This window comes from Lontra canadensis, unplaced genomic scaffold, assembly GCF_010015895.1.
Source record: "Lontra canadensis isolate GAN:19392208 unplaced genomic scaffold, GSC_riverotter_1.0 scaffold68, whole genome shotgun sequence".
NCBI classification, from domain to species: domain Eukaryota; kingdom Metazoa; phylum Chordata; class Mammalia; order Carnivora; family Mustelidae; genus Lontra; species Lontra canadensis.
In genome coordinates, this window is record NW_022631062.1 from 254,558 (window position 1) to 279,520 (window position 24,963).

Sequence of the window (24,963 nt, forward strand, 5' to 3'; positions counted from 1 at the left end):
GTTGCAACTTCTCAACCCTGCCATTATAGACAATACGTAAATGAATGTGCTCGGCGTGTGCCGATAAAACTTTATTCATAAAACAGGCAGGCGGCAGGCTGAATTAGGCAAGGAGGCTGTAGTTTGACAGCCCCTGATCTAGAGCAGGAACCATTGTTTATATTTTCATCTAAATCCCTCCAGATATTGTATATATAATTTTATATACATGATTAACGACGATTGTTTATGCATACATATATCATGTACGTCTTACACACATAAATTAAAGATACATCATAACGGAATCATACATGACTTGGACCACACTTGCTCCTCTGAGCACCCACTTTTGGACAACACTCAGTATCCATCATCGTATCTAAAAACAAAAAGTCCTACTCCTAAAATACTGATGAATGAGGCAGATTTTAACTAAAGTTTCTGAGGGGCAGTGGAGGAGGATGGCGCACATCACACCACTCAACATAAAACTTCCTAAAGGCCCCATCTGCTCACCTCTCTTTCCCCTCTCTTCCTCCCCCTGCAGCAGGCAGCCGATCTCCACCTCTCTGTCAGCCTTTCTCAGTACCATCCTGCAGCTGCCCTGGTCCTTCGGCTCCCCCCTCACCCAGCTCTAAAAATCCCCTCAGCCCGCATGTCCAAGCTGCCCAGGAAAACAAAGATCCAGTAACCCCAGGCTCAGCAGGAGAAAATCTGGGTCCCCAACCATGGACAGACCCCTGTATGGTTTTTCTAGCATGTTCCAGGGAGGAGCTTGTGTCATTCTGTCCTAGTATATATCTCTATCACTGGTTTTGATGACCATGTAGTATTTCATTGTATGTAAGTATCATTGTTTATATAACCTAGCCCCAAATTTTAAACAATTGAGCTACCATACTGAAAACATTGTATTAGCGGGGTCATTTGTCACTTGTGCATGACACATGCACAAATCCATGCATTGTGTCAGCCAATACAGTTCGTGCAACGGTGTGGAAAGCGAATTTTAACATAAACTTTAGAAGTGCATTTTTTCAGAAAAAGAAAGATGTCTTTGAAATAGTAAACAGGTTTTTCCAAAAAAAAGTCTCAGGATCTTAAAACCTTCCTGTCTCGTGTAACTGCAGGCAGGGTCCCTGGGACTTTGTGGGCCAGTTTCTCAGATCGCAGGGACGAAAGCAATTGTCACTGGCTCCTGTCACAAAAATAGTATGATTTTGAAACCTGTATTTGGTTCCTGTGGCTGCTGTACAAAATTATCACAAAGTGGGTGGCTTAAAACAATTAAGATGGATTCTCTCACAGTTCTGGAATCCAGAATTGTGAAATCAAGGTGTCGACAGGGCTGTGCTCCTTCCAAAGGCTTTTGGAGAGAAGGCTTCCTTGCCTCATCCAGCTTCTGGGGGCTCCAGGCCATTCCAGGCTTATGGCTGCATTCCTTTAACTTCTGCCTCCGTCTTCACAACATTTCTGTGCCCATGTCTTCCCCCCTCTGCCTCTTATAAGGACATTTTGTCTGTGTATTTAGGGTCCACCTGGGTAATCCCAGATGGTCTCCTCTGATGATCATTAACTTCATGACATCTGCAAAGATCCTTTGCCCAAATAAAGTCACATGCCCAGGTTCTGGGGGTTAGTAGGTGGACATATCATTTTAAAGTCCACCATTCAACCCACTTTGATGTTGTTTTTTGTTCCAAGAAACCAAGGGGAATAATTTTTTATATTTATTTTTATTTATTTTATTATTATTTTTTAAGATTGTATTGATTTATTTGACAGAGAACAACAGTGAGAGAGGGAACACAAGCAGGGGCAGTGGGAGAGGGAGAAGCAGGCTTCCCGTCAAGCAAGGAGCCCAATGCAGGGCTCAATCCCAGGACCCTGGGATCATGACCTGAGCCCCCCAGGTGCCCCAAGGAGAATAATTTCTTTGATTCAATCATAAAGGAGCAGAATGTGAATCAGAAATACTAACTAGTATTTTTCCTACATACTGGTGTGTGTCTGAATAATCCCTCTAATTTCTTTTCAGTTCTATTTACATCTTTAAGTGTCAGCAATGAGGATTATCAAAACAAACTAAAACTTTAGTAACTGGCTTTGAAACCAGTATTTTTTTTTTAAAGCGGGCATCTCGGTCAACATTAGAACGGTCTGAACAGCAGATTAGGGCAGCTTCTGGTTTGGAGGAACTGCTGCGAATCACCCACCTCGAGGACTGGAAGCTGTGGAGATGCCGACTGAAGCTCAAAAGTTTGACCAGCACAGACTCTCGCTCCGCATCCCATCGGGCCACCAGGTTTGCGGCAACTTTCTATGACATTGAGACCCTAAAAGGTAGGTGTGCGCCTGCGCATGTGCGCGTGTAAGTGTGTATGCGTGCATGTGTGCATGTGCATGTAAGCCAGTTCTCACTCTTTGTCAGCTACCAACACAGGCAGCAGCTTCTTCCAGAGGTTTCAGGAGGGCAGACACGTGTCCAGGAGAAGGAAAGGGTGTCTTTAACTTCATAGCCTGGGTGTTAGCAAAGAATCCCGGTTTGCTGTGTTTATAGAGAAATATGTTCAATATGATTTTGAGATCTGAAACTGACACAAAAGAACACTTCAGAATTCAGAAATATATTGAACTCAGAGATGCAAATGTAAAACAAACCCAGAAAGGCCATTCTTAATAGAAAAACATATATCATTGAGTTACTTGTAAACATAAAATGACGTAGGGGTTCGTCAGCAAGGAGCATTCTACCACTATACCTACATGAATAAAAACCAATAGATTAGGCATGGCTTTTTAAAATTTTTATTTATCTATTTATTTATTATTAACATATAATGTATTATTTGCGCCAGGAGTACAGGTCTGTGAATCGTCAGGCTTACACATTTCAGAGCACTGACCATAGCACATACCCTCCCCAATGTCCATCACCCAGCCACCCTCTCCCTACCCTCCTCCCCCAAGCAACCCTCAGTTTGTTTTGTGAGATTAAAGAGTCTCTTATTGTTTGTCTCCCTCCCTGATCCCACTTGTTTCATTTTTTCCCTCCCTTCCCCCCACGACCCCTCCGCCCTGCCTCAAGTTCCTCATATCGAGAGATCATATGATAGTTGTCTTTCTCTGATTGACTTGTTTTGCTCAGCATAATACCCTCTAGTTCCATCCACGTCGTTGCAAATGGCAAGATTTCGGGGGTTTTGATGGCTGCATAGTATCCCATTGTATATATATATACCACATCTTCTTTATCCATTCATCTGTTGATGGACATCTAGGTTCTTTCTATAGTTTGGCTATCCTGGACACTGCTGCTATAAATACTTGGGCACACGTGCCCCTTCGGATCACTACATTTGTATCTTCAGGGTAAATACCCAGTAGTGTGATAGGCATGGCTTTTTTATTTCTTCAAAATTCTGTAATTTTTCTTTTTTTAGTAACAATGAAAAGTAGAAGTTGGAAGCTGAGTTGTAATATTGCATATGGAGTTTCCTCGGTGGTAGAAGTGGGGAATCCACTAGACAAAAGAATCCAAACTCCAGATAGGAAATCACCTAATTTGAAACAAGGGGGGTGATTGTTCCCTAGTAAGGATATGGAGGTTCTTCATAAGAAAACCATTGTCGTATATGTACTGTGCCGTAATTAATGAAGCTTGCCAAGCACAGTGGTGTGGCTTCTGATAAGCATTTAACTTTTTGGATGATTTAGCAACACAGCACAAGAAGCCACTGTGGCGTTGTTGATCTAGCATCTGAGACTCGATTACTATATGATCATCTAGTAATGGATTATATCTATCACATAATGCAAAGTAGCCACTAAGCCAAAATTAGTTTTTGCCTTTTTTCTAGAATTATCTGTCTTTTTTTCCATTTGTACAAAGATGATGTTGCACAGGCCCCTGTTGTCAGCTGTGGGGAAGGCTGTGTGAAGTTGGGACACATCCCTTGGCAGCACAGCGGGCAGGAGTGTGAAGAGGATTCTTTGTGCTCGTGCGTGTGATTGTGTGTCTAAGTGGGTTGAGATAGTTGGCACTCAGGCCTAGAACCCACTTTGGCTGGAGGTTTCAAAGCTCTAGTTGTTTCTGTGTGGTGAACTGGCATGGACTTCATGGAAACAAAGAGGTCAGGCCTCACCTGGCCTTAACCAGATTGCCTGTCTGAAAGTCTGAGGTGAGCCTGGAGATATTCTGTGAGAATAGAGAGAGACAAGCATTTACCATACAACAAAGACGAGGTGATTTAAAAAAAAAAAAAGCCAGTGACATTGACATTCTCTAAGGAGGAAACCTTAAAAATAATAAAAAAATTTTTAAAAGATTTTATTTGTTTATTTGAGAGAGAGAAAGAGAGTGAGAGAGCATGAGTTGGGGGAGGCGCAGAGGGAGAAGGAGAGGGAGGACCCCCCCAACCACTGAGCAGGGAACCCCAATGCGGGGCTCAATCCCAGGACCTTGAGATTGTGACCTTGAGCTGAAGGCAGACGCTTAACAGACTGAACCACCCAGGCGCCCCAAAATATTTTTTTAAAGAACATAAAAGTGTGGAATGTTGCCAACTCTAATTAAAACGTGTCTTATTACATGGAGGATCATCTGAAGTGATTTACTAAGTTAGAAGCAGTAAATAATCAAATCGATGTGTTACACCAATTGTAAATGGTTATCATCTCCCCCACGGATTTAAGGGTGATTCCTTGAGGCTGAGCAGTCGTGCTAGGCAGTGGGAAAGAACAGTGGCATTAGACATAATTCCACACAATTTTGATTCAAGTCTTACCACTCCAAATTTCAAAACTTAGTTTTACAAAAAAGCAAGTGGAAAGCAACATTTAAGTAGACTTTTAAACAATGTTTTCATAAGTTGACTACTTGTTTTTCCCAGGATTCATGATTAAAAACCATGAATTAAGTAATATTCATATTAATACCTAATTGGGTAATTTATCTCTCATGGTTACAGCCTTTAGGCTCTTTATATAAATATTCATATTTGGAAATTTAAAAGGGTCTCTTGGGTTAGAAGATTTTATGATGAAAAAACAAAGTTAAGGCAAATTGTGTCGTGTATACAACGTTTCTGAGGCAGCCAAACATCTTGTCTTTTGTGTTTTCAGTGACCAAAGGAGCAACTTCTGAGGAGTACTAAGATGTGTGGGGGGGATAAAGATATGGAAAGGTGCTTTAAGGGAATAGTTTAGACACTGGGGTCAAATCTCCAACGATAATGTATCTGTGTACTTCGAGCAGAAGTTCTCTTTGCCCCTTCTAGTGGAAGCATGTTCACATCTGTGGGAACTCAGAATAATGTGGGAAGAGACCAGTACAAACTTGAAGATGGGGTAAAAATGGAGAACAGTTTATCTCTTGCTGTGTAACACATTACCCTCAAACTTAGCTCCTTGAAACACATTTTTTATGTCACAATTTCTTTTTAGAAATATAGACGTGGCCTACCTGGGTGTCTCTCCTTCAGGATCTCTCCAGAGGTTACAGCCAAGGTGTCATCTTGGGTTGCAGGTGGCTTCTCATGGTTTAATCGGGGCAGGATGTGCTTCTCAGTTCACTCAGAGGGTGTTGGCAGGACTCAGTTCCTCACAGGCTGTTGAACTGAGGGCCCCAGTTCCTCACAGGGCCGTTGGCCAGAGTCTGCTCTCAGTTCCTTGCCATGTGAACCTTTCCAACATGGTGGCTTGCTTCATCAGAGCCTACAAGTTGACAAGGCAAGAGAAAGAGTGTGCCAGCAAGAGAGAGAGACTGCTAGCAAGACAGAAGTCACAGTCTTTTTAACCTAAGCATGGAATTGGCATCCCATCACGTTTCCTGTATTCTCTTCATAAGATTCAAGTCATTAGGCCTAGCCCATACAGAGGAGGGGATTGTACAAGGGTGTGAACCCCAGGAGGTAGGTATCATTGGGAGTCAGTTTAAAAGCTTCCTACCACAGGAGGTTGTCACCACCCTATCCAACATATAATAAACTCTACAGTTGTATGACAAGCTAAAAGAAAATCTTTAAAATTGTCTTTAACGGAAAATTGAATCATTTCCCAAAAACATCTGTAGAAAGCCTCTAAAGTTTTGAGTATCAAAGTGTCAGAATCTAGTTTTTAAAAATAAACGATGAGAGAAAAGCAAGTCCTGTTTTACCAGAAAGTAGGTAATCTTTTTTTTTTTTTTACTATTAACATTTATTATTTTCAGGGGTACAGTTCTGTGACTCATCAGTCTTACACATTTCACAGCACTCACCATAGCACATACCCTCCCCAATGTCCATCCCCCAGCCACCCCATCCTTCCCACCCGCCTCCCCTCCAGCAACTCTCAGTTTGTTTCTTGAGATTAAGAATCTCTTATGGTTTGTCTCCCTCTCTGGTTTTGTCTTGTTTCATTTTCCCCTCCCTTCCCTATGATCCTCTGTCTTGTTTCTCAAATTCCTCATATCAATGAGATCATATGATAATTGTCTTTTTCTGATTGACTTATTTTGCTCAGCATAATACCCTCTAGTTCCATCCACGTTGTTGCAAATGGCAATATTTCATTTCTTCTGACGGCTGCATAGTATTCCATTGTTATATATACCACATCTTCTTTATCCATTCATCTGTTGATGGATATCTAGGCTCTTTCCGTAGTTTAGTAATTGTGGACATTGCTGCTATGAACATTGGGGTGCACGTGCCCCTTCGGGTCACTACATATGTATCTTTAGGTCAAATACCCAGTAGTGCAATTGCTGGGTCATAAGGTAGCTCTATTTTCAACTTTTTTATTTTTTATTTTTTAAATTATTTTTATTAATATATGATGTATTATTTGCCCCAGGGCTACAGGTCTGTGAATTGTCAGGCTTACACATTTCACAGCACTCACCATAGCACATACCCTCCCCAGTGTCCATCACCCAGCCACCCTATCCCTACCGGTCCACCCCCCAGCATTCCTCAGTTTGTTTTGTGAGATTAAGAGTCTTTTATGGTTTGTCTCCCTCCCGATCCCATCTTGTTCCATTTTTCCCTTCCCTACCCCCCTTCACCCCCCATGTTGCCTCTCAACTTCCTCATATCAGAGAGATCATATGATAATTGTCTCTCTCTGATTGACTTATTTTGCTCAGCATAATACCCTCCAGTTCCATCCACGTCATTGCAAATGGCAATATTTCATTTCTTTTGATGGCTGCACAGTATTCCATTGTATATATAGACCACATCTTCTTTATCCATTCAGCTGTTGATGGACATCTGGGCTCTTTCCATAGTTGGGCTATTGTGGACATTGCTGCTATAAACATTCAGGTGCACGTACCCCTTTGGATCCCTACATTTGTATCTTTAGGGTAAATACCCAGTAGTGTGATCGCTGGGTCATAGGGTAGCTCTATTTTCAACTTTTTGAGGAACCTCCATGCTGTTTTCCAGAGTGGCCGCACCAGCTTGCATTCCCACCGACAGTGTAGAAGGGTTCCCCTTTCTCTGATCCTCGCCAATATCTATCATTTCCTGACTTGTTAATTTTAGCCATTCTGATTGGTGTGATCCCATTGTGCTTTTGATTTGTATTTCCCTGATGCTGAGCGATCTGGAGCATTTTTTCCTGTCTGTTGGCCATCTGGAGGTCGTCTTTGCCGAAATGTCTGTTCATGTCTGCCCATTTCTTGATTGGATTATCTGTTCTTTGCATGTTGAGTTTGATGTGTTCTTCATAGATTTTGGATCCTAGCCCTTTATCTGATATATCATTTGCAAATATCTTCTCCTATTCTATCGGTTGTCTTTTGGTTTTGTTGACTGTTTCCTTTGCTGTGCAAAAGCTTTTGATCTTGATGAAGTCCGAATAGTTCATTTTTGCCCTTGCTTCCCTTGCCTTTGGTGATGTTTCTAGGAAGAAGTTGCTGCGGCTAAGGTTGAAGAGGCTGCTGCCTGTGTTCTCCTCAAGGATTTTGATGGATTCCTGTCTCACATTTAGGTCTTTCATCCATTTGAGTCTATTTTTGTGTGTGGTATAAGGAAATGGTCCAGTTTCATTCTTGTGCATATGGCTGTCCAATTTTCCCAGCACCATTTATTGAAGAGACTGTTTTTTCCCCCCATTGGGCATTCTTTCCTGCTTTGTTGAAGATTAGTTGACCATGGAGTTGAGGGTCCATTTCTGGGCTCTCTATTCTGTTCCATGGATCTATGTGTCTGTTTTTGTGCCAGTACCATGCTGTCTTGATGTTTACAGCTTTGTAATAGAGCTTGAAGTCTGGAATTGTGATGCCACCAGCTTTGGTTTCTTTTTCCACATTCCTCTGGCTTTTCAGGGTCTTTTCTGGTTCTATACAAATTTTAGGATTATTTGTTCCATTTCTTTGGAAAAAAGTTGATGATATTTTGATAGGGATTACATTAATGTGTAGGTTGCTCTAGGTAGCATAGACATTTTCACAATATATGTTTTTCTAATCCATGAGCATGGAATGTTTTTCCATTTCTTTGTGTCTTCCTCCATTTCTTTCATGAGTACTTTATAGTTTTCTGAGTACAGATTCTTTGCCTTTTTGGTTAGGTTTACTCCTAGGTATCTTATGGTTTTGGATGCAGTTGTAAATGGGATAGACTCCTTAATTTCTGTTTCTTCTGTCTTGCTGTTGGTGTATAGAAATGCAACTGATTTCTGTGCATCAATTTTACATCCTGACACTTTACTGAATTCCTGTATGAGTTCTGGCAGTTTTGGGGTGGAGTCTTTTGGGTTTTCCACATAAAGCATCATGTCATCTGCAAAAAGTGGGATTTTGACTTCTTCTTTGCCGGTTCAGATGCTTTTTATTTCTTTTTGTTGTCTGATTGCCAAGACAAAGCCCTCTAGTACTATAGTAGGTAATATTTTTATTCCCAGAGGCTTGTCTCTTTTTCTTGTTTCTCTCATATTCGCTAGAATGGCCAGAATATTGGCCCTGCCATCAAAAGGAACTGGCCTATTCAATTATTTACTTAAACATCAGTATTAGGCACTCGCCCATGAAAAAACCCCCGCTCGAGGAAAGATTAGTTCCACTTAAATTTCCAATCATGTAACTGACCCACTTTGAATCCTACCATGGTTACTGAAACAACCAACAGAAATGTATTTCTTGACAGTGTGAGACCTACCCACACTTGACTTCAAGTGGAAGATAAGCTATCCAGCTGTGTCCTTAAATTGCTTAACAAATGCCACTTACACGTTATTTCTCTGCATGCTTCTGTTTACCTCCTTACTAGGCAGCTTTTCCGGAGGTACTCAGTGTAGTTTTATACCAGAGATGGTGTTATTCACCAGAGAAGGTATTGCATATTTGGGAAGGAGCACAGATTTTGGTTTTGATTTTTCTGAAAACAGTCTTTCGCTAGGGGATGGACAGAAAATATCCATCTCATAAAATAACCAGCCCTGCACACGTGAACATGATCGTGTGCGGCCTGACCTTGGCGCGCACTGGCCTGTCAAGGCCATTTCCGGGGCCGGCCTCCAGGAGCTTCCTCTCCGCAGTTATAGATGAGGAATGGCAGCGGACTCAGTGCAGCCCCCGAGAGACGTGCGTGGAGGTGGCCAGCGAGCTTGGGAGGAGCACCAACACCTTCTTCAAGCCGCCCTGTGTCAGCGTGTTCCGGTGCGGTGGCTGCTGCAATGAAGAGAGCCTCGTCTGTATGAACACGAGCACCTCCTACGTTTCCAAGCAGGTAGGTGGGCACTCGCCAGTGTGGCCCTTACGAAGCCCCGAGGACAGGCATGTTGACAGCTACAGCGAGGCTTGGTGCTGGGCTAAATGCCCTGTGGGCATGATCTCATTTAATTCCCGAACCCAGCTCAGAGGGTAGCCTATTATCCGCCTCTGTCTGAGCTCAGGGAGCTAACCTGGGGCAGAGCTGAGACTCTAATCCAGGCCTGTGCAACTCCAGGGCCTGAACGACTTATCAGCTCCTGTCTCTCTGATGCTATAATGTCAAGAATCAGAAAATCACATGGGAGGTCACTAGAACAGACGATAAAAGGAATGAAGACATCTGCACTGCCTTGTGTATCCGTTGGGGGCTGTGTTGTTCAAGGGGAGTGACAGAGAAGAGTTGGATGGGTGGTGTGGGCAGGGCTATGGGAAGGAGAAAGGGCTGGGAAGTACCCAGTGCTAGCAAGAGTGGGGAGCTCTTGCCATCCTTGGGCCGAAGAGGCTGGAGCAGTTCGGGAACACAGAGAGAAAGGGGAGAAGAGGGCTGCTAGATGGGTTGGAGGAGTGGCGGCAAGAATTGGGGGGGGGGCAAGGGGACCTCTAGATGGAGACATGGGGGTCAGCATCTTTAGACCCAGAGCCTGGTGGGGGAGGAAGGAGAGAGGGTGGCATCTCTGGAGGGGCAAATGGAGCGCACATAGCGCAAAAGATCTTTGAAAAGTAGTCTGTAGCTCCCATGAAAGAAATCATCCTTCCCTCTCCATCTTGTAAAATCTCTTTTGCCCAATAGGTAAGTTTTTCTTTCTATCACTACCATATTGTTGTCAGATGTAAGAAATGTTGCATTGAAGAGCAGTAATAACAAATGTAGGAAAAGATATTAACAGGCTATAAGTCCGACCGCATTCTGTTTAGTTCTGTGTCACACGTTCCTCATGAGCGTTCAGGCATTCATTCACTTGGTCACATTCCAGACGCCATCTATTCCCTGTTTGTGAACAGAGGTAGAATAATAAAATGACATACGCAATGAATATATATCCACGGTAGGAAATTATCTTTTTTAAGAAAGTTTTTTAGGGGCGCCTGCGTGGCTCAGTGGGTTAAGCCTCTGCCTTCGACTCAGGTCATGATCTCAGGGTCCTGGGATCGAGCCCCGCGTTGGGCTCTCTGCTCAGCAGGGAGCCTGCTTCCCCTCCTCTCTCTCTCTGCCTGCCTCTCTGCCTACTTGTGATCTCTCTCTCCATCAAATAAATAAAATCTTTTAAAAAAAAAGAAATTTTTTTAGAGAGGGCACAAGGAAGGGGAAGGGCAGAGGGAGAGGGAGAGAGAGACTCTCCAGCAGATTCCACATCCAGTGCGGCGACCAGTGCAGGGCTGGATCTCAGGACCATGAGATCATGACCTGAGCCGAAATCAAGAGTCAGATGCTTAACCAACTGAGCTACCCGGCGTGTCCCCCCCCCACCCCACTTTTTTTTAGAGGAATTTTTTCTTATTGGTAGAAAGAATGGAATGCTGATTTGATAATAGTTGAACTTATCCTTAATTTTGTTCCCCCTACCTCCTAAAATATGCCACAAACTGTTCAGTTTTTTCCCCAAATTCTTTTAGAGAATCTTGGAACTTGTAAAAAATTTGACCTCTCACTATTTGACAATCAGGGGGAAAGTGACGTAAGTATGGCTAAGCACCAACTATCAGTAGAAACAAGCTTGCATAACATAAGAGGCTTTGGTTCATGACCATGTTATTCCCTAAAGCATAGCTGAAAAATTTCACAAGGATATGAAGTTTATGCAAAGTAAACACTCTAAAAACGTTTTCTTACTTAGACTCAGAAAGGGTCCAACACATATCAAAGGGTCAGAATAAACACAACTTTAATGGATTGTTTCCACTTAATAGAGACTTGAGTACTTTATTTTGACTCTTGTACTCAACAAATAGTTTTAAAGAACGTACTTAAGTGTAAGTCTACAGAAGTTTTCTGTTCCAAATATGCACACTTGAACATTTTAATAGTGGCTTAAAAAAACTACCTTCACCCCAAAGTAATGGACTGTTTGATGAAATACACCTTTGAAACTAAGTGAATAAATGAGTACTCTGCATAGTTAGGACTACATGGAATGGGGACTGATTGAACAGAACACTAAAATCAAGTTCAAATTTATCCAGACACCCTAGAACCAGTCTAAAAACAAAGTAATTGAAATTTCTCTGACTTCTACTTGGCAGGATCTTGCTTCTTCAGGTCACAGACATTTTGTTCCAAAAAGTCATATTCTTTTTTTTTTAAGCTTTTATTTATTTATTTGACAGAGCGAGACACAGCGAGAGAGGGAACACAAGCAGAGGGCATGGGAGAGGGAGAAGCAGGCCTCCCACCAAGCAGGGAGCCCAACTCGGGGCTCGATCCCAGGACCCCGGGATCATGACCTGAGCTGAAGGCAGATGCTTAATGACTGAGCCACCCAGGTGCCCCAATAAGGCATATTCCTAAGAGTATCACCTCTGGCTCTGGAGCAGACTGTCTGAATTCAAATCCCTCCTCTTCCAATAAATAGTTATGTGGCCTTAGGCACATTATGTAACCTCTCTGTACATCTGTTTTTTGGCCCATAGAGTTGGGGGTGGATAAAGAAAAAACCCACCCTATAATGTTGTTATAAGGGGTAAATGAATGAATATAAAATAGGACCTGGCATATAGAAACCTAGAAAGAATGCTGTTCATGTTACCTATAGTATCTGGTTGAGAATGGTGATCTTGTATCAGCCACTTATTACTGGGTAATGCTGTATAATATACACCCTAAAATGTGGTTTCAAATGATAATAACTTATTCTTACCCATGTATTCAAAGATCACTTAGTTCGGAGTGGGCTTGACTCCAGGCTACAGGTTAAGTGCAGATCTGTTCCCTGAGTCTCTCATCCCTTGGCCCAGCACACCTGCCAAATCATGCTCTTCTCATGGCCACAGCATACGCAGGAGAAAATGAGCCCAAAAAGCACACACAGTTCAAGTTTGTAGCTGTATCATATCTGCTAGTATCCTGTTGGCCAAAGGAAGTCGCATAGCCACGTCCAAAGTCAACGAACAGGGAACTGTTCCTTCAGTGGAGATGGTATGAGAAAGAATAAGTAAAGAGTTTTGGACAATAATCTATTCACCATGGTCTCAAACGTCATAGCTATAATTTCACTCAGTCTGTATAATTTACACTCAAATTTAAGACAGGAGCAGATACCAACAGTGCTTTTTACAGGGGTACCAGTGACACCAAAAAGTTAAGAGACTTGGTCAGGCTTAAATACTTGTTAAAGTTGTGTAAGCCCAGTGTCCTGATTCCCAGCCCAGCATCCTTTCCATCATGCCAGCCCTTATCCTTATTAGTTCTGTTGTTAATGGACAGCTTTGCCAAAGTCACTCCCATAAAGGACAAAGGCAAAAATGCAGACTATAGAAATTATTATCTAAAAATATATATGTGTTGTGGTTCTTTCTCTCTTCTAGCTGTTTGAGATATCAGTGCCTTTGACTTCCGTACCTGAATTAGTGCCTGTTAAAGTTGCCAACCATACAGGTTGTAAGTGCTTGCCAACGGCTCCCCGCCATCCGTACACTATTATCAGAAGATCCATCCAGATACCGGAAGAAGATCAGTAAGCCCTTCTTGTATTCAGTTATGCTTGTTCTTGAGTTTGCTAAAGTTGTATGTGGAGAATTCTTCCTTAATGAGGTGTTAGATGGATATTGCATTAGGACCAAAAAGCTCAGTGGTTATGAACTTACCCATCCACTTACAGACACCTTTGCTCTTTTTTAAAATAATTTTTAGGGGCACCTGGGTGGCTCAGTGGGTTAAGGCCTCCGCCTTTGGCTCAGGTCATGATCCCAGGGTCCTGGGATCGAGTCCCGCATCGGGCTCTCTGCTCAGCAGGGAACCTGCTTCCCTTTCTATCTCTCTGTCTGTCTCTCTGCCTACTTGTGATCTCTCTCTGTCAAATAAATAAATAAAATCTCTAAGAAAAATAATAATTTTTAAATTATTTTAAATCAAATTTAATTATTTTAAATAATTAAAATAAATATTTAAAGTAACTTCATTATTGTAATCTTTTTAAAAATAATTCTTATTCTTATTTTCTTTCTTTCTTTCTTTTTTTCTTTCTTTATTTTTTAAGAGAGAGAGTACATGCCTGCATGTGAGATCAGGGGGCGGGGTAGGGGGCAGAGGGGCAGAAGGAGAGGGAGAGAGCTCATCTCAAGTAGGCTCCATGCCCACGCCCAGTGTGGAGCCTGATGCCAGGCTCGATCTTACCACCTGAGATCACGACCTGAGCTGAAATCGAGAGTCAGGTATTTAACCAACTGAGCCACCCAGGCACCCCTAGACACCTTTTTTTTCCTTTTTAAAGATTTATTTATTTTAAAGAGAGAGGGAGCGTGGGCGGATGGGGGGTGGAGTTGAGGGAGAGGGAGAGAGAAACTCAAGCAGACTCCAAGCTGAGCATGGAGCCACATGCGGGGCTTGATCTCATGACCCTGAGATCATGACCGGAGCCGAAAACAAGAGTCACACACTTAACTGACTGAGCCACCCAGATGCCCTGACACCTTCGATCTTAATATTCAGAGGCCAGTGGAATTGTATAATTCTTCTTCAGTCTTAGCTTTGGCACATGTCCCTATTCCAGAACAAGCATTACATGGAACTCATTTCCGGCTGTCTATCCTTTTAAGTCCCCAAATTGGCAGGTGGGGGGAGTCGGGGGAAGGTTCCCAAAGTCCCTGAGAGTGACAAAACTGTCTGCATCTGTGTTTGGTGATTATTCTGACTTTCCTCTTCTGAGTCCCAAATGGAAAAGTCTTATTTTTAATTAAAATGGCTTAAAATTGATTTGACTTTGAAATTTCTTGAGAGTAGTCTGTAGCTCTTTATGAAACAAATTATGACACCCTGATGTCCTGAAATCTAAGGTAAGAATCACGGGTTTGTGGGGAGGGAGGAGGAAGGAATTCCATAAAGAGAAAGCAAGGGTAGGCGCTGCTGAATGAAAATCTAAAGTGAGTAAGCTAGATACTTCGATCTTGCAGAAGTGGAGCAGTAAATGTGTTGAACGAGTGGTAAGTGGACTGAGCTGGTACTTATGTTAGTTATTACCCAGCCAAGAAGACCCTTCTGTCGCTCTCAAGCACAAACGAAAGCTCCTGGGGAAAGATTGCTTATCCTCGTGTTCCTGCTGTCCTCGCCAGTGCTCTTATCTCCATTTTATTTTTAAAGTTTTATTTATTTATTTGACAGAGAGCAAGCATGTGTGCAGGGCAGGAGGAAAAGCAGGAGAGAAAAAATTTTAGGCAAGCACCACGCCCAGCATGGAGCCCCACATGGGCTCGATCTCATGACCCTGAGATCACGACTTAACCCCAAAATCCAGAGTCAGATACCCAACCAACTATGCCACCCAGTTGCCCCTTATCTCCGTCTTAAAGAAGGAAGTGTTTAAGAGCTGTGACAGCTAATTTGCACAGTTTTAACAGCAGCCTTCTTAAAAAGATTATAACTGTCCAAAATTACAGTTTAGTTCCCAAATAGAGTATTTGTGCTTACGGATTTGCTGTCTAATAACACAAGCAGTTCATAAATATGGATTAAGCTCCTTAAAAACCTTAACTATTCTCCCCTCAGAAATGTATTCAGTCTTTTAAAAAAAAATGCCACAAAGGTGTGATTACCCTTGAAAGATTTTAAATCTGGTTTATTGTTTTCTTTCCCTAGCTGCTCCCATTCTAAGAAACTCTGTCCTATTGACATGTTGTGGGACAGCGACAAATGCAAATGTGTTTTACAGGAGGAGAATCCACTCGTTGGAATGGAAGGTAATGATGACAGTAAGGAAATAATAACAGTAATAATAAAAATAACAATTGTAACTCACATCTACCAAGTGCTTACAATGACCAGGCAATGTGTAAGACTTTTCGATGTATTAACTCATTTGATCCTCGCAACAATCCATAATGTACTATTATTTTTTTTAAGATTTTATTTATTTATCTGACAGGCAGAGATCCCAAGTAGGCAGAGAGGCAAGCAGAGAGAGAAGGGGGAAGCAGGCTCCCTGCCGAGCAGAGAGCCCAATGCAGGGCTCCATCCCAGGACCCTGGGATCACGACCTGAGCCAAGGCAGAGGCTTAACCCGCTGAGCCACCCAGGTGCCCCTGTAATGTACTATTATTATCCCTTTTTTTACAATGACAAAATGGACACACCAAGATGTCTTGTCATTTTCTCCAGATTACACCCCTAAGAGTGACAGAAGCAGTCAGGTCCCAGAGCCCTCTCTGCTCTCATTATACAGTTAAGTATAATTCCAATGCAGGACTCTTTCAATCTTAAAGAAAAGCCTGGGGATTAGAGCAACCCCCAACACTGGGTTTGAAAGGCAATGGCAGCCTTTCATGAAAGCTACTTCCAAACTCAACACTAGTCAACCACATGTTACTAATTTATTTGTTTAAAAGTCTCACAGGAACATAAAGTAATTTTAGACTTGTTGGTTTCTTTCAAAAGTGGCATGTGAAAACAGGCCAATTACTTGAGGGAAAAAAATGGGGAGTCGGAGAAAACTTTTTCTGAAACTAGGGCAAAGTAAAAGGAAAACACAGCTAGCTAATGGGCTGAGAGGAGTTGGGAAGCCAATCCCATCACTGCTCAAAGTCACAGTGCTGTGACGTTTGATGACGACTCTGGCTGAAAATGGATGCATTGTTAAAATTTCTTTCCCAGAGAACATGACAGAATTCCACTAGAAAAAAAAAATCACAAGGAGTCATGCGCTTTGAACCTTGCTTGTTTTAAGCTGATCTACAAGCCAGACTCTGTAAGGACTAAACTACTCTATGCAATGCTGTCCTAGAAACCATAAATAACATTCCATTTTCTAGACTTCTGTCTCTCCGCTTCCTCCTAAATGTTTTCCTGAAAGCTCATGCTGGTCCTGAATGTGGTCTACATCCTTCCCACCAAGTGTTGAGATTATCCTCTGCTAGAGTATACCTCAGTCCCGGGGAAGCCTGCCACCCACCGAGGCAGCCCAGTTACCCTGGGCTCACCCTTGTTGGTTACTAAACCATATTGAACCTCAGTCTGTCTTTCCAGAACAGGACTGTTCAATGGAATGACAGTAAGAGTCACAGATGTGATTCACATTTTGTAGTACTCACATTAAGAAGGTCAAAAGGAACAAGTCAGTTTAATTTTTATATCTTTTTATTTAATCTAACATATCAAAATAGAATCATTTCAGCATGTTCTCGGTATACAATTCCTAAATGAGCTGTCCTGGGGAGAGAATCAGTGGGCGCTTCCTTGTGTGTGCCTAGGGTGGGAAGAATGGGGGCTGGGGAAGGAGAGAAGTGCTCTGAGCAGGAGCAACATGAGCGCTCAGGACAGGAAGTGAGAGAAGGTAGCAGGTCAGCATGCTAAAAAATGCTCAGCCTGGGGGGCGCCTGGGTGGCTCAGTGGGTTAAAGCCTCTGCCTTCGGCTCAGGTCATGATCCCAGGGTTCTGGGATCGAGCCCCACATCGGGCTCTCTGCTCAGCGGGGAGCCTGCTTCCTCCTCTCTCTCTCTCTGCCTGCCTCTCTGCCTACTTGTGATCTCTGTCTGTCAAATAAATAACTAAATAAAATCTTTAAAAAAAAATGTTCAGCCTGGTGGGAACATAATGGGAGGGGGCTGGGTGGATGTGAGAGAGGAAGCTGGAGAGGTTCACAGGGGACGTTGTACATCTTGTCCCAAACATTGGATGTGATGCTAAGGCAAAGGGAACCCTTCATCTCGTTCAAGCAGGAGAGCGAGAGCACCAATTAGAAATTTTTTTAAGATTCATTTATGTATTTTAGAGAAAGAGAAAGAGCACGCATGCATGCACATAAGCCCCTGAGTTGGGGGAGGGGCGGGGGGAGAGTCTTCAAGCAGACTTACCACTGAGCACGGAGCACACCAAGGGCTCTTGCTCATGACCCATGAGATCACGAACCATGAGCTGAAACCAAGAGTCAGACATTTCATGGATGGAGCCACCCAGGAGCCCCAAGGAAGCACCGATTTGAATTTTAACACTGTCAGCCAGTGACAGGGAAGAAGAGGATGTGTTGGCCCAGGGTAGGAAAGGAGGCAAGGGCCTTTGGGGACGTGGTCACCGTGATAGAAGCAAGAGACATGGGGTAGCTAGTTCACGGTCACTCCTCTAGTAAGCTCATCAAACTGATGACATACACTGAGTTTACTGTTCACTAAACACCCTTTGCACACATGTGGCGGTTAAGCCAACTGCTTTTTCTACATCTACAATGACTTCTCTTCTTGAATGAGTGCATGTGGCTTAGTGAATCCAAGACCAGTTTAATTTCATCTCATTGGATTCAGATGATAGCTTTAAAGTGTTACAACAAACAATAGCCAAAAAGAAAAAAGGAAAATTGGGGAGTCCTTATGTTATATTTTAAATTCTTCAAGGTAGCCACAACTTTAAGAATTTATTTGGAAAAAAATCCATGAGCTTATTGATAAAAATGATGAATGAAACAAGGCTGGCAACAGAACTCATGGCCTTCCATCATCAACCTCCCTAGGCTTGAAATCAGTATATAATAGTTTCAGGTATCACCCTTGGCTAGTTGCTGCTTCACACAGTTCTCCTACACCCAGTCTCTGTTACTTTTTTTTCTTTTTTAAGTAATCACTACACCAAAGTGGGGCTCGAACTCATGACCCTGAGATCAAGAGTCACATGCTCTATAGCCTGAGCTGGCCAAGCCCCCCCAGTCTCTGTTGCTTTTAACTAATGCCTGTAGGGATTGTGGCCAGCCTCTGCCAACTACCTCAGCAAACGCTTAGTGGACTGTTTCCCTAAACCACTCAAGGGCGTTGGTGCTACTCTAAGGGGTCTAAATGAATCTCTACCGCCACCTAGTGATTCATGTGGGTCTTTTAAGAACTACTTAACTATCCTTTAATAATCGGTTTTGTTTTTAGTTTTTATTTTAATTCCAATATAGTTAATATACACTGTTATAGTAGTTTTGGGTGTGCAATATAGTGATTCATCAATTCTTCTGAATTTCACGTCACCTGGTGCTCATCACGTTAAGTGCCCTCCTTAATACCCATCCCGTTTTCCCCCGTGCCCCCTATCCACCTCCCCTCTGGTAACCATTAGTCTGTTCTCTAGAGTTAAGAGTCTGTTTCTTGGTTTGTCTCTCTCTTTTCTTCCCCTTTGCTTGTTTTGTTTCTTACTTTCCATATGTGAGTGAAATCATAGGGTAATTGTCTTTCTCTGCCTGACTTATTTCATGTAACATTATACTCTCTAGCTCTATCCACGTCATTGCACGTGGAAAGGTTTCATTCTTTTTTATGACCAAATAATATTCCACGGTATATGTATATACCACTTCTTCTTTATCCATTTATCAATCAATAGACAATTCCAGACTTAAAGTTATATTATAAAGCTATAGTCACCAAAATAGTATGGTACTGACACAGAAATGGACACATAGATGAACAGAACAGAATAGAAAACCCAGAAATGAGCCCACAATTATACAGTCAATTAATCTTTGGCAAAGCAGGAAAAACTATCCAATGGGAACAATGAATTCTCATCTTGCCCCAAAGTGACATATGCCTCATTGGCATATGGCTTATAAAGATTACCTTTTTCCTCTTCACACAACTCCAAGAATCTCCCCAGATTTGGCCTTCCAACACGCTTTCCACATGGTTCCTTGAATATCATCAACCAGAGAGAAATTAAAACTATGAGATTAGACAACCTGAGATTGCCATTTTGATATACTATCAGTAGTCAGATATTGACTAGAACACATGGTTTAACCCAATGTCTTGGAACGATGGATGGAATTCTTCAGAGTCTTCGTATATCTGCCTGTTTCAGGACCCTTTTATTAGGGCAGATGAACTTAACATTTATCATGTGCCTATTTTATGTCAGAATGATGAGATCTGGTTCCTATAACCTTCAGCATCTTTTAATTCATCAAGGAAATGGACAAATGTAAGCAGTGTAAGAAAGGACAGGATGGAAATATGCAGAGGGCAAGGGCACTTAGCTGAACTTATAGAAGTTGGGAAAGATACTGGGGGAGAAAGATGATGGGCAGGGAGAAAGGCAAGGCCAAAAGCATGGGGCTGAGAGATCCTGGCATATCAGGGGAACAAAAAGTAGTGTAATTTGGTATGGATGGAACACAGGATATATATGGAAGGGGAAGGTGAGAGGAAGAGACATGAGTCTGGGAGGTTAGTAAGATCTAGGGTCTCATATGTCCTGGTGGGTAAACCGTTTTTTTTTTAAATTGGGAACCTTTTAAGGAACTTAAAGCAGTAGAACGATGTGAGTAGTTTTACATTTGATAATATTGTGGAAAATGGATAGAAGGGATAAAACTTGTGATAGCAAGATCTGTGACAGCGTTGATGGAAATGATAGAACAAATTCAAGATGGCAGAACTGGATGGACAAAGCGATGAGACCCAATATGGCAGGAGAGTCGGGATTGATGGCATCATTCCCTAAATGAGGTAGGTTTGGAAATAAGTGGGTTTGGGGAAGAAGCTAACCACATACTTGCCTCCAAAACCTTTAAGAAAGATGTCACAGTCAAGTTCTTCCCACATACTTGCTTGAACTTACAAGTTCAACCACATACTTGCCTCCAGAATCTTTAAGAAAGATGTCACAGTCAAGTTCTTCCCAAGTTTCTATCTCTTCCATTTCCTTCCAAGTTGACTAGATCTCAACTTGATGATCAGAATTGAACATGGTGTAATAGTTACCCAATTGTGTACACTCTTTAGAAGAAATAGCTGTCAACCAAGTGTGTTAAAAATCTCTGAGACCCTCCTCTCAGCTGAACATATTCTTCCAACAGATGTCTGTGGAATCAAAGTTTATCATCACTGGTGTATCTTTTAATAACAGCACTGTGATCTGTGGTGAGGAAATACATCACTCTTTCTATCCACAGCTTGGAAGGTCTAAGGTGTATTTCTATCATGCCGATACCTCTGTTCCTCCCTCTTTTTAGTCTTTACCCCAAAACTAGGAAGGATCAGCCTCATAATTCTTAGCTATCCTATGTTTTATTCTTAATACTTGGTTGTGAAAGATTGCATTGTGTAACAAGTCACCCACCAACCAAAAAATCTCTTTAAAAATCCGATCAAAAATATTCAGCTCAAAACCTTTCTCACAAACGTAAGAGAACACATGCATTCGGTGTTTGTATTATGAAATCAGAGGTGAACCTCCTTCACTGCGTGGAAAGAGGAGAAGCAAAAATTGATAGGAAAGGAGATGAGGAGAATCCAAGTTATTTTCCCATGAATGGAGAGTATACAGCCAACTTCAATGCCATATGATCCGTGCTGCAGCCCTTCAAGCAACCCTTTCCTCTTTCCGTCTAGACCACTCTCATCTCCAGGAACTGGCTCTCTGCGGGCCACACATGAAGTTTGACGAAGATCGGTGTGAGTGTGTCTGTAAGACCCCATGTCCCAGAGATCTCATCCAGCATCCAGAAAACTGCAGCTGCCTGGAGTGCAGAGAGAGCCTGGAGAGCTGCTGCCAGAAGCACAAGATATTTCACGCAGACACCTGCAGGTCAAGTGCATTTTCACTTTCACCTTCACTTGACCCATTGACATTGAATGTGAATGCCCTTTCTTTTGATGTGGTGACATTTCTTGTTGAGGCATTGTTTGCAGTGCCCAAGCCCCTTTTTTAGATAGTAAAACAGAGGTTTGGCAACTAAGGACAAAGTGAGAGTATATAGAGTGATGATGAATTGTGAAAGCAAGACAGTCATGGGGCACCTGGGTGGCTTAGTTGGTTAACCAGCTGACTCTTGGTTTCGGCTCAGGTCCAGATCGTGGGGTCCTGGGATCGAGCCCCATGTCAGGTTCTGTGCTTAGCGGGGAGCCTGCTTGAGACTCTCTCTCTCTCTCCCTCTGCCCCTCCACTCCCTCTCTCAAATAAATAAATAAATCTTAAAAAAAAAAAAGAAAGAAAATCCTGCCTGCTATTGTTGGGTATGGATCTTTAGCAAAAACTTTAATTGATGAGATTTAAGCAATCATTTTGGGGGCTGAGTTTCAAATCAGCAGACTCTTTGGTCCCATCTCTCTCAATATATGTCCACCTCTGGTTTTTTTTTTTTTTTTTTTTTTTTTTTTTTTTTTTTTTCTTTGAAGAAGGTGATGGCGCTGGATTTATATCACAAGAAATTTGTTGATAAATAGAACCCTTATGGGTTACTGTTTGGCCTTTCATAGATTTTTGCATCCATGTGGAATAACCATTCAGGATTTTATGTTGACATTTTAAATACATATCTGGAAAATTCACTTGGAAAACATAATCAAATCAGAACAGAGTTATTCCTTTGAATGTAGTCCTTGATTCGGAACTCTCGTGTTTATTTTCTTTCACAACAGCTGTGAGGACAGATGTCCCTTTCACACCAGAACATGTGCAAATGGAAAACCAGCATGTGCGAAGCATTGCCGCTTTCCAAAGGAGAAGAAAGCTGTCTATGGGCTCCATGGTCAAGAAAATCCTTGACTCAACTTTGTTCTGAAGTTCCCCAGCCCTGACATTTTAAATAGCGTGCTGCTTTGCCAAGTTGCTGTCACTCCTCCCCTCCCCAGGTACTAGAAAAAGGTCCATTTTACCCAGTCCCACAGTGAATCCAGACCACTCTTCCATTACACACCAGCTGAGGATTCCCTGCCCTGGCTCACTGACAGATGTCTTCCAACTGACCACGCCCCTGCACAAGGAGAATGGAGAGGAGGGAACCTGTGTGAACCTTTTTTTTTTCCCTAATGAATGAAAAAGGTCTGATCATCCTAGAATCAGCGGGGCCATGTGATTGACTGCTCAAAGCCGATGAGATAATTTTATAGTCTCCAAATCCTTTGTTAATGCAACTCTCTTGTGAATTATTCTGACTCTATATTATGCAGATTTTGATTTTGTAGGATCAGCACTGATTTTCTGATGACTGTCCAGCTTGTAGTTTTGAGTTTACTGCATTACTGTTCTGTTGTTTCATATTTAAGTGTATTTAAAGAAAATAAACACCATTATTCAGGCCATGAGATTTTGTGTTATTTAATATCGTATCACTCTACATTTTATGCCAAAGGCAATAGCATGTTTTAAAGAGAGAAAGGAATTGAGAAGGGGGAGGGATGGGAAGAGACATGGGCAAAAAAAAACTTGATGTCAGTTTGGGGAAGCCCAGGGAGCAGCTCTCAGAATGTTTAAGATTCTCAGTGAAGTTAAGTGTCTGCCTTGGGCTCAGGTCATAATCCTGGGGTCCTGGGATCAAGCCCCAGTCGGAGCCCCACTTCCGTCTATCTGGCCCCCTGCTCAGTAGGGAAGTCTGCTTCTCCCTCTGCCCCACCCCTCACTCGCACTCGCATTCTCTCTCTCACAGGTAACATCTGAATGAATGAATGAGATGAAGCAAATGTGACCCAAGAATTAGCTTGAAATCTCTCTTTCCTTTGAGATTCAATTTGATTTCACTTGACCTGTGTCTCATGATGAAGGAGAGTCCAGTGATAACCCCTGATGTCTTTGAAAGCTTGCATCTTCCAGCTGCTTCCAGCTCCAACTGTGCCCTCATGCTCTGGTTGTTCACATCTCCCCTCTCGTGGCTAAGGGATTCTTCTCTCTTTACTGCACGTTTCTGACTTTACTGCACGTTTGGCAAACCAGAATGAAGGCAGCTTTATGGGTATTAAGCCTTTTGGCAAATTAAAATGTTAGTGCACAGAATTAAATTATTTAGCAAATAACTCCCTCCCTGGCATCTTGCAGAAATAGAAAGATAGATAGATCCACAATCTATTACAACACTTCATTGCGGACTTTTGGAAAGGGCTGTGTTCATGCTTCTCTCTCCATACACTGTGACCTCCTTACAACTGGAAACGCTCCTGGTCAAATTTGTGTGACCCAAGCTGGACAATAACAAGGGGGAAGATGATGATGTTTCTGATGCGCACCGTAGAATTGTTGGACCCTGGCCCAAATCCCTGCCCTTCCTCTCTTGGTCCCTAAGCAGTTCCTGAATTCTCCTCCCCTTCACGCAAGTCCTCTGTGGCCTGTGGCTCTGGACCCCTGCTCCTTTCCTGGCTTTAGTTCTCAGTCCCTGCCCTGGGGACACGACTGATCTGGAGCTGGCTTGGGACCAGTCCCCAGCGTGCTGCCATTATCACGGCTGTCCTTTGCTGGCGTTGGCCCAGTCATTCCTCTCCTGTCACTGTTCCTCTTGTCCCTGCCTTATGACCTTCAACCCAAAGCGCCTTCTTCCTTCTGGTTTTACTGTTTGATTCCTAGCCTTCTGAAAGGGCTTGTACATAACGCATCAGCTTTCAACTCCTAGCTGTATTCCTTCATTTGATTCCTACCAGTCTCTCCTCCTCTGTAGCTGTTGGTCAAATTCCGTTGAGAGCTGGGGCAGCAGACAGCAGACACTGCACGAAAGAGTCACTTTGCTCATCTTTGATATAAAGAGAGTCTAAATCCAAGCACGGGCTCTGTCACCTCACCTCATTAAGAGGCTGAGAAACCCTATGGGTCCTCAGTTTCCACACCTGTCAAATGTGGGGGATAATCCCATCTCCCTCTCAGAGTTGCTAACTTCACCTGAGTAACCACACATGAAAACAATTTGAAAAATACAATGTAATTTATAAATTAAAGGGATCATCCTGAAAGAGAGAAGCATGACTGTGAGCAAAGTTCTTGGCTTATGCTGGATTCCTGGATCTCCCCTAAAACCACCTAAAAACTGTGTTTTGATTAGTGGCTCTGGCTTCCTAACTGCCATTTAGATGGGGGATATAATAGAGAATTCTGGGCTGGGACAATATTATTTGCTGTCTGACTTTGCGCCCCTAGCCCTCCGTAACTGCCAAGAGATTTGCACTTGGATCCCCGAGGGCTGTAGGCTGCATCTGAGCTGGGATGGGGCTGGTCCTCAGGGTAGAGGTGGGTAACTGGCCTACTGCCACCTGTGTCTTTTTCATACTAACAGCTTTGGAATGTGGACTGAAAATTCTCAACTTGTTGCAAAATAAAAAATATGTGGGAAGCCTCAAGAGCTTAAAGCAAACACAGTAAACTCAAGTGCTGCATGATGTTCCTGATTATTTAAGCCAAA

The 24,963-nt window shown here is 42.6% G+C and overlaps 1 protein-coding gene across 2 annotated transcripts in view; it reads left to right on the forward strand.

Moving 5' to 3' along the window:
* The window catches only part of VEGFD (vascular endothelial growth factor D), a 41,921-nt gene extending 19,034 nt beyond the window's left edge, over window positions 1-22,887 (forward strand). The window contains exons 2-7 of one of the 2 annotated variants that reach the window (XM_032880144.1): window positions 2,115-2,325; window positions 9,517-9,701; window positions 13,208-13,356; window positions 15,474-15,574; window positions 21,194-21,389; window positions 22,223-22,887. In XM_032880144.1, the coding sequence (XP_032736035.1) occupies window positions 2,115-2,325; window positions 9,517-9,701; window positions 13,208-13,356; window positions 15,474-15,574; window positions 21,194-21,389; window positions 22,223-22,349 (969 nt within the window). In that variant the 3' untranslated portion in view covers window positions 22,350-22,887. Of the gene's footprint in view, window positions 1-2,114; window positions 2,326-9,510; window positions 9,702-13,207; window positions 13,357-15,473; window positions 15,575-21,193; window positions 21,390-22,222 lie in introns of both variants that reach the window. The other variant, XM_032880142.1, reaches the window with a different exon arrangement.
* Window positions 22,888-24,963: the final 2,076 nt, after the last annotated feature.